This window comes from Idiotropiscis lumnitzeri, chromosome 20, assembly GCF_059441095.1.
Source record: "Idiotropiscis lumnitzeri isolate Australia: NSW breed Sydney's pygmy pipehorse chromosome 20, RoL_Ilum_1.0, whole genome shotgun sequence".
Lineage (NCBI taxonomy): Eukaryota > Metazoa > Chordata > Actinopteri > Syngnathiformes > Syngnathidae > Idiotropiscis > Idiotropiscis lumnitzeri.
This window is the reverse complement of record NC_142410.1, coordinates 7,523,255-7,538,143: the sequence shown is the minus strand read 5'-3', so window position 1 is coordinate 7,538,143 and position 14,889 is coordinate 7,523,255. Positions and strand designations below refer to the sequence as shown.

The 14,889-nt window shown below is 44.3% G+C and overlaps 2 protein-coding genes across 3 annotated transcripts; both read right to left on the bottom strand.

Moving 5' to 3' along the window:
* Window positions 1-215: 215 nt before the first annotated feature.
* On the bottom strand, window positions 216-3,757 carry tmem106a (transmembrane protein 106A). The gene is made up of 8 exons (XM_088284611.1): window positions 3,517-3,757; window positions 2,713-2,894; window positions 2,256-2,319; window positions 2,033-2,186; window positions 1,465-1,605; window positions 1,341-1,384; window positions 1,225-1,278; window positions 216-1,148 (listed from the first exon to the last, which is right to left on the bottom strand). Exons 2-8 carry the CDS (start codon window positions 2,867-2,869, stop codon window positions 1,040-1,042), a joined length of 723 nt encoding a protein of 240 aa, XP_088140737.1. The 5' UTR covers window positions 2,870-2,894; window positions 3,517-3,757; the 3' UTR covers window positions 216-1,039.
* A 428-nt stretch (window positions 3,758-4,185) lies between these two features.
* nbr1a (NBR1 autophagy cargo receptor a) lies at window positions 4,186-14,876 on the bottom strand. Of its 2 annotated transcripts, none has more exons than XM_088284608.1 (22): window positions 14,632-14,876; window positions 14,335-14,397; window positions 14,220-14,238; window positions 14,075-14,097; window positions 13,418-13,600; window positions 12,580-12,657; window positions 12,249-12,511; window positions 11,941-12,060; window positions 11,488-11,781; window positions 10,970-11,129; window positions 9,635-9,883; window positions 9,340-9,447; window positions 9,172-9,247; window positions 8,927-8,995; window positions 8,357-8,533; window positions 8,154-8,252; window positions 7,949-8,067; window positions 7,460-7,860; window positions 7,217-7,293; window positions 6,505-6,592; window positions 6,323-6,422; window positions 4,186-5,527 (listed from the first exon to the last, which is right to left on the bottom strand). In XM_088284608.1, the coding sequence occupies exons 1-22, from the start codon at window positions 14,731-14,733 to the stop codon at window positions 5,336-5,338; spliced, it is 3,060 nt and encodes a 1,019-aa protein (XP_088140734.1). In that variant the 5' UTR covers window positions 14,734-14,876; the 3' UTR covers window positions 4,186-5,335. The 2 variants fall into 2 exon arrangements, with proteins under 2 accessions (XP_088140734.1, XP_088140733.1); XM_088284607.1 differs by having other exon boundaries at window positions 8,927-9,037; window positions 14,632-14,875.
* Window positions 14,877-14,889: the final 13 nt, after the last annotated feature.

The following is a 14,889-nucleotide window of genomic DNA, read 5'->3' as shown; positions in this document are numbered from 1 at the left end:
GGAGGTAATCAGGCGTGGTGGGTGGGGGCATTAAAAACCAACTTAAAAAGATTTTTTTTTTGTTAGCGTTTGTTCGTGTTCCTGAGAAGAGACGTCGTTTCAGTCGACAAGCTTCAAGCGTTCAACTCACGAGAGACACAATCAGTCACCAAGTGTACTAAAATGACCAAATATACACGCACAAAGAGTAAATAAAACAAAGGCAAGTCAGTACATGAGTGCGACAAATATATTTGAATATTTAATGAGTGAATAAAACAGCAGATTGAATGTTGACACATCAAGCTCATTATCGTGAATACTGTCACATTACAAATTAATTGCTCATTACAACAACATTTCAATTCATACCTGGATTAATTAGTTCTATTCCCTTCAATGTGAAGTCAGTCAACCCTCCGGCTGACAAAGCTGAAACTGACTTGGCGACAATAAAGTGCATCAATCACAGACTGACAAAGGTTTCGATCTTCCATTCAAGTGTCACAAAGGTGCTTCTTTGGTCACAGCAAAGCAGAGTATACAAATAGCTGTTTGTAACCTCTTACCTAATTTTCAAAATGTGATAGAGCCCACACATGACTAGGGGAGGGGGAAATCTTTTTTTTTTTGCTCTTAGAGTGTGTTGTGCAGAGGAGATGATCAAGAAAGCAGCAGTATCTCCTGGGATCTCCCAATCAAACTGCTGTGAAATAGTCCAAAAAAAACAAAAAAAAAGGAAAAAAAAGTAGTAGTACAAGCAACTTCAGCAAGGCTCCTGGTTGGCCAACATAGCATTTCACATCACAATCACAATGTCTACGGGTGCGTCGAACGAGGATTTGCCGTCATAAATATTGAGCATGTTTAATATATGCAAATCATCATCATAATTATACTTTACCTCGCTGGATAATCCTTTAAAGACATCCAACAATTGGGCTTTTGCTGACTTGGACCAGGAAGACGAAAAATACGCTCAAAGTCGTCTTTGTCAATAGGCACACACATACACGTACACACAAATGCGTGCAGTACACACTTGGGTACTTGTGTGAGCTCATCTGACGGGATGCGGCATGGTGGAGTTGGTGCCGCAGTCGATATACTCAAAGGTTTCCAGAGACAGCTGCTCCGTGTGAGACAAATACGAGATGTTCATGGTCATCCTGGGACAAAAAGAGGTGGCAGGAGTTAATTAAATCCATTGCAACACCAACGCCCCCCTGTGGCCTGGAGACTTACTGCAGCTCCAGGAATAAAGTGTGGATCTTGATGACGCTGGACTGGCAGTAAGTTCTGGAAGTCATTGACTGAGTTACATCTCCATGTTACACAATAAGAACTTAATGTCCGCTCACCTGAGGCCTTTATCGGTAATGGGCAGGTCAATTACATAGGTGTACTGTCAATGTGAAAGAAAAGAGTTAAAAAACAAAACAAAAAAAAAAACAAACTAATTTTGACAGGAATTTTTAAATTCACCGATTTGTCCGAGCGTGATGGGATGGCCGACATGTTGGGCAGCTTGATTTTGCCCACCACCGCGCGGGAGATCAGACCCTGCACATCCAGCTCTATGATTTGGACCGGAACAAAGTTGTCGTTGATGACTCTGATGAGATTCTGGATGAGAGGAGGACAGAAATGAACACAATGAGACAAAATAAACACAAAAAAAAAAAAGAAAAAAAACCACGGCTACAAACAAAGAAACATGTAACACAGGAAAAAAAATTAAACGACACACACACTGCCATGAAAAAAATCTTAAGAGGGGAACTTTGTCCTGTGCAAGCTTTTAAAGGTGTTCACTTTTACGTAAGTCTGTCATGTGAATGCAATAAACATCCATACGTTCAGTATGAAGCCACTGATTTATTTCAGTGAACATGATTTTTGCATTTTGGTTTTATAAAAGAGTTGCTCTGTGTAATGTGTATATGGTCAGGGTGGGACAAAATATTACGTACCAGTGCTGACAAACAGTACATTTGTGTTCATTTATTCAAGTTGTTGAATATAGTTTTACATGGTTTGCGGCGTGGCTCACCGTGACCTCCATTTGCACCGCGTCCGGCGTGAAGTAGACCATGACGGACAGCACGGACACGGGGGTCAGTGTGACGCTCCGGGGGAAGAGGAAGAAGAGAATGAGGCAGCTGAGGAAGAGACACAACGCCATGGACACGCACACGTACAGCTTCCTGCGGAGGAACATCAATATTAAGAACAGAAATGATATCAGAATTAGAATGATGTTATAATGATCTTACGTGCGTCTGGGTTTGAGTCTTTTATCGTTACACGAGATCACGGCAACCAGCTGGTCTTCATGGCCTGAAAACGCAAAAACAAAGATCGTTCACACTGACGAAAGCCATCTTCAAATTGGTTTGATAAAATGTATTTCAAGTTTCTTTAATTGATTGACTTATATCATTCATCTTAATAGCTGTCTGATTTATGTAAACAATTTTAATTTCCCTTTAAGTAGACATTTTTTTTAAATTTTACTCCAAAGTACATTCTCATAAAATGCAACTAAAACAAGATTTGCAATTTTGTTCTTCAAATAAAATTAAACATTAATAATGCACAACAATGTTCTGTTGATTTTCATAAATATAATATGAAGTCCAGGATAATAAAATACAATGAAAATTAATTACTTTTGGAAAAGAGCAAATATTTTACGTCTTTCACGTACACAGTTTGAAATGTTAAACAAACCTCTTGGAATTCGTCCAGTGCCGCGGCAAGTGGGGCAAGTATCTCCCACGATGGAGCCATATCGTGGGAAATGTTTCATCGTCTTCACAGTCTCCGACTCATTTTCCGCGTCCGGAGAGGACTCCCCACTTCCGCTCGTGTGCTCGCTCTGAACCATGACACGTGGGTGGGTCAACCTAGCCCTTCAAAAAAACAAAAAATAGTCACTGGGTTTGTTTTCCCTTATTAAAAAAAAACAGTTCAGTGTTAAGGTGCGCTATTGTCCTCTGCAGTTGCAAAAGGTCATAAAAAGAACCAAATCATAGTCCACAGCGATGACAGATTTGTACAAACACCTCAAAATAAGATAATCATTCTGCCACGAAAAATGTGGTATATTTTTTTGTACTTTCAACGAAACAAAAACGAAGAGTTTCATTGTATTCGGCGTCCAAGTGATGACGTCAATTTTAGTAGCACTCGATATCAATTCGCCATTACCCGCACTATTTTGTGACGTTTTTTGCTCTTATTTTTTTTTTTTAAAACACACGACGTCCTAAATACATTAGCGGTTGTGGTCGTATTTATCGGCTGAATTTTTCTAAACATTATTTTTGTTTACTATACACAACTTTTATGGGTTCGTGACTTGGCTTTTTTTGTAATGAATAGACCACTTTCACCTGTGCTCTGCAATCAAAATGACACCGATAACTTTGAATGTTTCAAACAAAATTTACGAGACGCGCGGAGTACTTTCACAACGTTAAGATTATTTAGGCGAAAACGATTTCATTTTTGGGGTGGGGTGTCAAAATTCACCTTAAATCAGCCAAGTCTTTCGTTTCAAACTGCAGCGGTCATCCTCTCAAGATTCCAACCTACTTGGTGGCCCGAAACCGTGTAATACTTTTTAAGAGCTAAGTTCTCAGGCCTTTGTCGTCGTTTAAACTCTCATTGCGTGTCGTCGTCCTTCGTCTTTTAGTGTCATTTTTGCAGAAAACAAATTTAAGCGTGGGAGAACTTCCGTCTTCTTCAAGTGACAGGACACCTATACTGCCCCACAACGGCGAAGAACGTGTACTACATCTCAGATTCACAAACGAAGCCTGTAGTCTCCATTCTCTTGTAGCTTTCCATACAATTGGTTTAATTTCTCCACATTTGCAAATGCTTCATACATTAAATCTAAAAATGGCATCTAAAATCTCAAGACATGTTATAGGCCTCTTCTAGCGAATGAAAACCTTGCTCGGAGAGACTTCACGTGATTAAAATGTTGTACTAAATGTGACCACTAGGGAGTAGAGCAAACAATTACAATAACTTTTTAAATATATATATATAATATCTACACTCTCTGCAAGATTAAAGAGGCCAAATGTAACCCTCTAAAAGCCATTGGGTCGACAAAGACTTCTCAGTCTGTACTTACAAAACGCTCGAAACAAAAACAAGGTGCAGAATTAACTGATGTGTGCGATCCACAAGCCATGTGCAAATTGTTTATTTTGGGATCTACAGCAGAAGGGTTGTGAAAGTGTTTGCAGAGGAAGATGTGACAAGCGGAACTTTTCAAAACTATCTGGACATTCAGCACGACACGGACTACACGGCACACGGAAACCTCAAAAGCACACTCACGCCGATGAAAGAATAGGAATCTGCTCCAAAACCACACACCGCATAACAAGCAACTCAATTAACTAATAGTGACAAAGATGCTTGATAAAAAGGCAACAACAATGATAGCAATTATAATAAAAAGTGTTAGTACCACTGGAGATTGAGGAATGTGTTGTTTGCGGAGACATCTCAGGTTGCTAATACGAGCTTTGTTAGGTTTTGGTGAAAGAGCGGGAAGAAGGCGTCAAGCGGACCACCGGAACACCACTCGAAACTCCCGCGGTGATATATATTTAGGTATATATTCTTTGTATACATTCCACACGTCAACGTCTAAAAGAGAACAGTACTCAGATACAAAAAGATTGCATTGTTTAGGCAAAAGTGGACTACGGTTACACGGAGAAAGGGTCGCGTCGCTATTTGCACTTTTTCTACCAACATTCAACTGTTTGTTCGTACTCGCGTCGCTTTTCCACTGCGACGTACAAGCCCGATTAGAAAACCACAAGAAAAGGAGGAAAATTTGGCAAGAAAACCGGAGCGCTTCGTCGACTCAAATTTCTCTCATCACATACTTGGAACCCTGTCTTAGCAGATACTAGAAAATTAGAAATCGTATTTCGTTCTAGATTAAGAAAATGTGATCCAAATGGAAATTGAGGGCAGACTGTAGATCAAGCTAACATTAAGCATGTATTTGGAACCCTGTCTGAGCAGAAATAGTACTTGGTGTCGACGTGTCATGTAAGTACCATGCAGTGGAAAAGGGACGTTAGCGCGAGTTCCATCAAAAATAAGACGTCCATATAAAAACACTACGTCAATTTTCGTCCCACATACAAAGCTAACCAGCAATCTGAGTCATCTACAAGCAGCTCTTCACTAACACGCTTGGTCCAAATGAACACAACGATATTCTGCTCACCCTTTAAATATGTCTCGACATGATATTGGAGAGGCAATCAAATAAGAAAAAAAAAAAAAAACGACATCATCGCACGCCTTTGACGGGTCAGTGGGGCGCCTGGACGGCACGTGCGGGCGGCGCGTCCTCGGCCATTTGCACCAGCTCGTTGACGGTGTGCAACAAGTTGTAGCCGTGCTTGCGCAGCAGACGCTGGTTGAGACGCCGGTCTCGGAAGCCCATCTCCAGAAGCATGGCCATGAGCGACGGGTCCTGGCGGGCTGCCGGGTCCACGCCGCGCTGCAGAGACCAGACGATTGATTGGACAGTTATGCTTCATAGCCCAATTTTATCCAAATTTCAGTCTTCACACATTGGCTAAATGTGACCAACAGGAGTGACTCGATATTAGTAACACATTACAAGAAATGTAGTAACATTAAGAAAAGGAAAGAAAGATTTTCACACAAGGTCTCTGTAAATTTAAGGACTTCTTAAGACACTTAAGGCCATTTAATTAAGACCTCACATTCATTAAATATGACCTCTAGAAGTAATTCAATGTGATCAAAATGTTTTAGGAATTGCAGTCATACTGTAATAATTTATAGATAAAGACGTGGAATTTGCATTTTAAAGGATTTTTGTAGTTAATGGAAATATTTTTAAAGCCAACTCCATCAGATTTAACACCGTATTGTCAATAATTGCGACAAACAGGTGCATCATAAAATTATCACAATATTTTCAGAAATGTTGAAACATTTTTTATAAAAATGTTATCCGCAGATTTAAGGAGGCTAAATGGAAAAATATTTTGAAGACCATTTCCATCAAGTTAAGACTTGTCAACCTGCAAATATAAAATAATAAAAGTGGGTGATATGATATTCTAATTAAAAAAAAAACGTTTTGGTCGTTGGATGCAAAACAATTTTAAAGAATAAAATTTAAAATTAAGACGTCGTAGATTTAAGAATTCAGTGTGATTTTTTTTTAACAATAATTAGGGTGCTTCATTTTGCCTAACAGTGAACTCCCCCCCCCCCCCCCCCGCCCCCCCACTCTCTGCCAACGCAGCAGGCGACGATGTACCTGTATGGGACAGTTAGGCCCGGTGAACAGAGCTTTGTAAGCAGACGCCGCCACTGAGAGCGCCCCTTTGACCAGGCCCTCGGTGAGGCCTCCTTGAGCCCTGAAATGAACACAAATTAGCTTCACGCCATAAATGTCTCAATTCCTCCTGATGATGAGGATGAGGATGAAGGAAGACTTACCTGGGCTGCAGTGCGTTGCTGGGTCTGGGGTTGTACGTCTCAAAGGCGCTGGATGCTGAGCCGGCGGATCTGGACAGACCCGAGGAAACTGCAAAAACAGGATAACGGAGAAGGGGGAAAAAAAAATAACACGCTAGTGTTAGAAAAGAGGAAGTGTGCCTTCTGCTCAGGCGACAGATCATGACAGCCTTTTCCTTTTCATGCCACACAGAGTTTCCTCTTTCATACCAAAAGATGATAAAATGCTTTTCACACAACAAAGTGGCGCCAAAGGATAGCAGTCATGTTCGGATCGCATCCAATTTGCCTTTTAACAGCTTGAAAATGTGTCCTAACATGGGACCAGTACTGTACAATTCCGCAACATTCTAGTGATGTCATAGACCAGAATCCCCCCCCAAAAAACCTTTGGTGGAAAAAAAGTACTTTTTCAAGATTAATTTTTTTTTTGGTAGACTGTTTTAAAATTTTTCTGCCTACAAACCCAAGTAAGAGCCTTGACTTCCTGTTGGATCTCAAATTAATTTTCCATGACGAACACAGCAAACATGGCACTCTTAGCATGAAAAAAATTGAGTTGCGTTTGATTCGGTGTTGCGTGCCCCGTGGGTCCCATGAAAGGCACAATAAAAATCTTAAATATCATTTAGTAGGAAAACTGGCCAAAGGTTAGAACGACCCGCACGTGTCAAACATCCTCTATATCCCTCACCGTTGGCGTGGACCCTCGGCGTGTGCGACTCATCTACTGCGTGACACGCGTCCTCCGCCAGGTACAAAGCCTCTGACCTGGGACAACAGGCAAGTAAAAAATTAATTAGGGACAATAAGCCAATAACGGGAAGTTCACGACCATGACGAGAACGAGTGATCACGTGACAGGATGTTGACTCGGTTGCTTAAAGGAGCGTCTAACATGACGTTGACAAGCGACTACTGACGAGGCACGACTCACCTGGGCGAGTAGATGGCCGGCGGCGGGGGGACCACTTCCGGGGTCAGCGTGGCGGCGTCAAGGGTCTGCGAGGCGCACAGCATCTGGTTGACGCTGCTGTGGATGGCGAGGTCAGGCGAGGGCAGAACATCGCATGCCGGATTGTCGTCATCCTCCACCTGCTCCTCGTCCTCCGCGTCTTCCTCTCCTGGCGGCGGCGGCGAAGCCCCGCCTTCGTCTGAGACGTAGTCTTCCTCACGCAACGGCTCAGGGCTGGCCAGCGTGGCGGTGACGACGGCGTCGGGCTGTGACATGGCCGAGCTGTACATGGATTCCCCCAGTGGGCGAGTCATGTCGAAGCAGTCGGGGAGGACGATGATGAAGTCGTCGCAGGAGGAGGAGGATGATGTCTGGCTGCTCACCTGAGACACGTCAGGAAGGTCAGTGGATTCATTAAAAAAAGAAAAAAAAATTCATAGAAACACTTCGAAGCTGAAACAAGCCACGTACCTCATCCCAGTCATCCACTTTCTCTTCCTTACAATCCTTCCCATTTTCATCCTCATCGTCCTCGTCATCTTGACGGGGACCAGCAGGTCGGACGACGTCGCCATGCGGTTCCGACACAGCTTTTTTATGGACAAACAAAAAATACACAGTCATCATGTCAAATGTCAAATTACAGTGTTTTCAAGTACAAAGTTTCCGTGCCAACCTGGGATTGTCGTGAGCCGGAAAATGTCATTTTCTTCTCGCTCGCCCTTCTCAGGCGCCGGCTCACTCTCCAGTCCGATACTCGGACCACGTGAGACAACTGTGAGACAGGAAAGACCGTCACCGTAGCTCACACTGCCATCACCATGGAGACCATATCAAGATTAACCCAAGGGACACTCGGGGTCAAGCCGCTTTCCTCACCATGCGCCTGGTGTTGCTGGTTCCGGCGCACCGGCCTGTGGTCGGGGGCCTCCTCCAGTGTGAGGGAGCGCATGACCGTCTCGCACAAGAACTGAGCGCCACTGATCTCCTCCTCGCGCTCCTCATCTGGAGCCGCCACCTCCCACGGGTGGTCCCTCGGATGCCTCGCTTTTCCTCCTGAATACGAAAAAACATTCTCATTAACGCCGTCTCAACGGGAGCCATTGACGTCATTTGCCGTCAATTAAATTTTTTTTTCCTATGTGAATGGTCAGAAAATAAGGTTTGACCAATTCGGGCTTGATCATTAAGCTGGGAATGTAAAAAAAAATAATAAAATTAAAAAATTACTAAAAAAATGAAATACGGTAGAAACTAGAACTTTTTTCTGATGAATGAGTCTAATCTTTCATGAGGTAGTTTCAGTGATTCCATAACATTTCACAGAATATAAAACCAGAATCCTCTAAATTGTCTGACACTCATTCAATTTTCTCTATTAAATGGATGGCATTTAAAGAGTTAAACTCGCATGTTAAAAGCGCTAGATGGACACGTTTGGCTCCTTACCAAAAAGTTTTCGGACACCCGTGACCTGCGTGTCGTCTTTGATCTGCGCAGTGAGCGTCTTCTCCGGCACTGTAGCATCATGGGGCAGAGGGGAGATGCAAGGTGTCAGATCTAAGAGGGGGGGGGTGTAAAAATCAAGTTCATCTATCGAATCTAAAAATGAAGTTTAGAGCAGTGATTCCGAATCAATATGATATCGCTCACTAAACTAAATGAAAGGTGAAAATTGTTGTGTCTGTTCTTACCAACGGGGGTATTGTTAGGAACCTTCTCCAACTCCTGCACAATGTTGATATCCATCAACTCAAAGGACAAAAGATCCTAAAAAAATGTAATTAAAAAATACCAAAAAAATAAATGAATGCAATTGAACTTTTGTGGTTACGCGTGCGAGAGCCATCTAAGGTGCGCACCTGAGCGGTCAGCAGGTCCACATAAGGCAGGAAGAAGCCGTTGTTGCTGATGTCCACGGACAAGCAATCCTTGGCGCGGACCTCCTCATTCTTCCTCAGCTGCTCCCTCTGACAAGCGCAGCAACATTGAGAACATTAGCATCAGTTTTGAAGAAGTGTCGAGAATCACAGTGATCCTGTGAAGTACTGACTGTGCTACGCCGCAATATATTTTCGACTATGGCTGTAACTCCACAAAAAAATAGGATAAAGTGACGCATTCTGAGTACATCCATACAACGAATGAATGACGTACCAATCGTTTCCGGTGGTGCTGAAGAGCGTTGAGGCCATTGCCGGGCTCCACCACGATGCTGCACCACACGCGCGGCCCAAACTGATGGCCGCGGTGCGCCAAACGCCAGTGGGAGGTGTACGTGCCCTCCATCACTGGGGCCACAAAGGTCACGCTGACCACGCCCACTTGGCCCGGCAGCAGCAGGGGTACGGGCACCGACCTCCTCTCCTCAGACGCCAGGCCGAGGTTGCCCCACATGAACACCAGCTGGGCACACGCACGCACACACATGGGGCGCAGCAATATACACACAAGGCAGAGTGCAAACAACGTCGGCAAAATATACGCTACTCACAAAATCCTTTTTGAACGTCATGACCTCTCAATTCTAAGATATACTGTTCATATTAATTTTTCTTTTAGTACTTCTTACATACCTTGCTCTTCTAAAACACGAGATGAACGACACTGACAACAGCTGTTTTTTCCATGAATGGACAAATAGAATTGGCTTCAAACAGGGTATTTAATCTCAAAGGGAAGTGGACATTGAGTTCTAAGTGTCACAAAGCATCATCAACGGGAGGTTTGCTACCAGCGGTGCTTCAACTTGAAAACATTAATGATAGCAGAGATTTATAGAAATAAATTATTGCGATAAAATATTGAAATTTATCTGCTTCCTGATTACTGTAAGAAATTATTACCATGATCAGGATCTTCACATAAACGAGTGTCATTCATTGTTAATAACAACATTATTAAAAGTCACCTGAGCAAAAATGTTATTTCAGAGCATAACAAACAGGTAGCCCTTCACATTATTGAGTACCCAAGAAGTAGCTCCTAGTTCCATAAAGGTTGGCGACTCCAGCTGTTTTGCATTCATCCATTATTTCCAGATGAGAGGTGCGGATCCCAAAAATGGATTGTGAAAATCAGCGAGTGACCCCCTCAATTCCCTTAACAGAGTTTATCATTGTCTACAGCTGTCAAAAGAAGGTAATTACTTTTGTTGAAATGAAGTTCCTCAACTTACTTTTGTCATAGCTCCTCAGCATCAAAATGCCATAAGACAACAAACACAATTACTTTTAGTTTAGCCATAACTTCGGACTGAGCACAATTTAGTTATAAATGAAGTTTCCCCATCCGCAAGTTGTGAATTTGCAGTCTAACACGGTAGCAGTTGATCCTGAAATTAACCATTAACTTTTTTTTTTTTTTGTGAGTAGTGTATATTTGAAGATCAGGAAATGTTAAGAGGAGAAAAGAGGCTCAGTGACGCAGTAGAAGTGGGTCAAAAAGTGGAGGCTGTCCTCTGGGGGGGGGGCAGATGGGTGCGAGGGGTACCTTGGTCTCGGGGGTCCAGCCGATAGTTCCCGAGTTCCTCATCTTCCAGTATTTGATGAACTTGGTGCCGGGCTCTAGACGGGTGCCGTCCGGCAGATTTTCATCCAGAAACAAGGCGGCCATAGTGGGCAGCAAGGACGAGTGCGAGGCCCCGGGACCCCTAGTTTCAAGTGTACAGAGCATTGTTGAAAACAGCCCTGGGCTCTCACTCTCATCTCTTTTTGTTGTCTACCAATCAAAAAAAAAAAAAAAAAAAAACGGCAGGAGCCCAGATGTGTGTGTGTGCAGGTCAAAAGCATTTCTCTTAGAAAATCTATGAAGCAGCAGCAGCAGCAACAGTTTTCACACTGAGGTAGTTCCGACATTTCCCCACCAGCGCAGAGCAGCCAGCGACACACTCATACAGACTAGATTACAAAGATGGCATTTTCGTGGAAAAAAGAAAAAAGACTTTTTGCATCCATGCTGGATTCGAGGTACCCAGCACTTGTTGGACGCCCCTCCCAGGCGGCGCTTACTCTGGACTGGAGGCCTGGGGGTCGGGGGCCGGGGCCGGGACGGGGGCGGGACCTGAGGCTGTGTCTGATGCAGCGGACGGGGGTGGCGGGGCGGGGGCCTGGGTGGAGGCGGACACCGTGTTAGTCAGGGCGCCGGCTCGACTCGAGGTAGAGGGCCCGCTCCACTGCAGGCCCCGCTTCTCCAGTCTCAGTTTCTTCTTGATTTCCTTCACTTCGGCTCGCAGCTGCCTCCTTTCTGCTTTGAGGCGCTGTCGCTCGGCCTTGCGCACTGTCCTGTCTCCTCGCCGTGGGAACCTGTTGTGGGATGTTATCAGGGAGACCCTTTGGTTGACTATCAAGAATTATTATTATTTTTTTTTAAAGAGCACTAACAATTATACGTGTTATTAATGAGTTATAACCATCTGGCTTCACTATGAGGTTTCACCCTGTTCGACAATCGTCACTCTTTACCTCAATTCTCCCGACATGCCGTGCTCGGGGATCGACAGGGGCGTCTTGGTTCTCACGAGGTTGTGGCTGGGGTCGTGGCTGTGCCGACACATCTCGCACAGGATGCAGGACGGGCAAACACTACATGGGGAGGCGAGCCGACATGAAAAGTGAAGGGACTCACGTTATTTGACTCCAGGGGCCACTTAATCAATACTAACATTTCATTTGACCAATTTTAGAGGGAAAAATGGCCAACTGAATTTGACAAATATGAAATTCTTAATGGCCAGATTATAGAAGAGAGACTACAGGATTGTGCGTTCTACCTGCACTTGTAGGCTCCTTCAGAGGTGAGCTTGTTGCAGCTGCTGCAGTTTGGGGTGTAACCAAGCGACCCACTGGAGGTGGAAGGACCCGGTTTGGGCCCCACCGTGGTGGCGGGGGGTCCGGGCCGGGGCCCCATAACAGGAGCGCAACTGGTCCCGCTGGCCTCTGGTGGTGGCGGTCCGGGAGACTTGTGCGTGCAACACTGGCCGGAGAAGTCACTACACATGCGCTCCACCACCTCCTTTACGACCTCGTCTTTAAACTGGGAGGAGAGTTCATTAGCGGGAGGTGAAAATGGGACTTTAAATAGAACGCTAGGATGACCTTTACCTTCTCCATGTAGGATCTGAACCACATGGGAGGAGGCTCGTCTTCTGCTTTGGAGCCCTTGTTGTCCTTGGTGATCACCTGCGGGGAAATCCAAAACTCAAATTTAGCCAAGGAGGAAAAAAAAAAAAAAAAAGGATCATGATCAAGCACTCTGGAGATGGACATGCTCGACCGGTTGGTACAGTTTGTCAGAATAAATCTTGAGTGTCTAGTCAGGAGAGGGGAGGGGCGTGCAGGCAGGTTGGCAAAGCGCACAGGACATATTTAATCTTGTGGGATTACATCATTCCTTCTCTCTGGCCTTCAATCAATATCCTGAATTTTGTCTAGCTCCGCCCCTTCAGATAGAAAATGGTGGCAAGTGTGCGCCGAGTTCAATTTAACTTCAGTTCGAATGTTATTTGGTTACCTCTAGACACAGTAAGCATAAAAAGAGGGTGTGCAGCCACATTGTTTTTTGACTCCACCCACAATAATTGTCGAGTTGTATTCTATCATACGGATGACCCAAAATACACCCACGCAGGTTCGCAACCGTCTTGCGAATGTGAAGAGTGGAAAAACTGGTTGGCGTTGCAGCCAAGTGAACGCTATTCAAACCCGATAGTCATTGTCAACAAGGCTGGACTGTGAAAGAGGAAGAGTTGAGTGGACGTAGGAATGGAACTTTGTATTTATGGATTGGGTTGGGGGTGCGTTTTCATTTTTTTTTTTTTTTTTTTGAATGGGTTGGCTCGGTGGAATGAGTAATAATTAACTCACGCACACGTCATTCACTGACTGAGAGACACATGACTCATACGTGCAAACACGATCAAAATCCATGTTGGTTCCTTACAGCTTCTCGCTCCGGGGTGACTTGCGTGCCCTTGTCCACCGTCTTGACCCGCGACGGGTAGGGGGGCGCCGGTCGGAGGTCACCCTTCAGCTCCTTGACCTCTGTCTTGAGCGGCCCACCGCAGGCCTGTCCCTTCATCTTGTAGACGTTCATGATGAGGTGGTTGCCCTGCTTCTCGGCACTCTGCTCGTAAATAAGCACATGAGCCACGATGACGCACGGTAAACAATAAAACTCGAAAAAGCCCACACAGATTGAACTTTTAATACAATGTGCTTAGCAACGTACAACAACAGAATGGGAGTTTTGTTTGTGTTTGAGGGTTGTGAAAAAAGATCAACCACGGCTGACAATTTCCATGCGAACATTCCGTACTAATCAATAGAATACTCAATACGATTCCAGCCCTAAAGTTTGCCCTCTCAACTACGGACACTGCTAAAAAAAATGTTTTATACAAACATCCTGATAAATAATCTAAAATGTATAAATAAAACCAACTAATTGCCCAGACCTCGTGTTAGGGATCATAAAAGAATGACATCCTTCAGTGATGCCATGACATCATTTGTGTCTATGATCTCACCTGTTGGTTTCCAGTCAGAAAATTGAAACAATACATTCATAAATAATGAAAGGCCATTAAATCAGCAGTACCTTGATGGCTTCCTCGTACTCGTCTGAAATAACAACAAAATTCTTCGTCAAGTGAGTGAATGAAACAAAATATAACCAATCTTGTTCATTTCATTTTTCTAAACAACATGGATCAACTCTGGAGAAAGAAACAGGTATTTCTCACCTTGACTGTTGATGCAAATCTAAACAAATAAAAAGGGGAAACATTTGAGTCAATCATTTAAAAAGCACACAAACAGCCAGATATCACGTGTGCATATGGGCAAAATTATTTTTACCTCTTCGCTGTCCTCATCAAAGTACTTGACTTGAAAGTGGTTAATTCCGAATGACGCTTTAATCTGAAATTAAGCAGACATATTTGATCACCATTCGTTGGCTGCCTCCATGTAAAACTCGACCGTTGAGCCGCCTATTAAATTTATAGGTCGCTTTCGTCTCCCGTACGCTTAATAATTTTTAGAAAAGTGTCTGATTAAAACATTGAGGAGGTAAATGGGGCCACTTCCGAGTCTAGGCCACGTCCGGGCCTAGTTCTCCCCGAACTGCGCCAACACGCTCGGCTAGCAGCTCACCCAGGCTTCCACCGAGCTCCACTCCAGCTTGTCCAGGTCGACCGCCAGGAATCTCTTGACGTTCCCACGAAAATTGACTTTTATGGTCACCGGGGGCCCCATTTCGGGCCGATCGCGAGCCCAACCCCTGAAAAAGTGCCTTTGAATCCGATGTGTCGCCGGTGCGCTCGATTTCCCTGTTGCGCTCGACTGTCTTCTCTTGTTTACATCGTCAGCTGCGTCGAGAAAAATACGGTGACGTTTTATGCGCATGCGCAC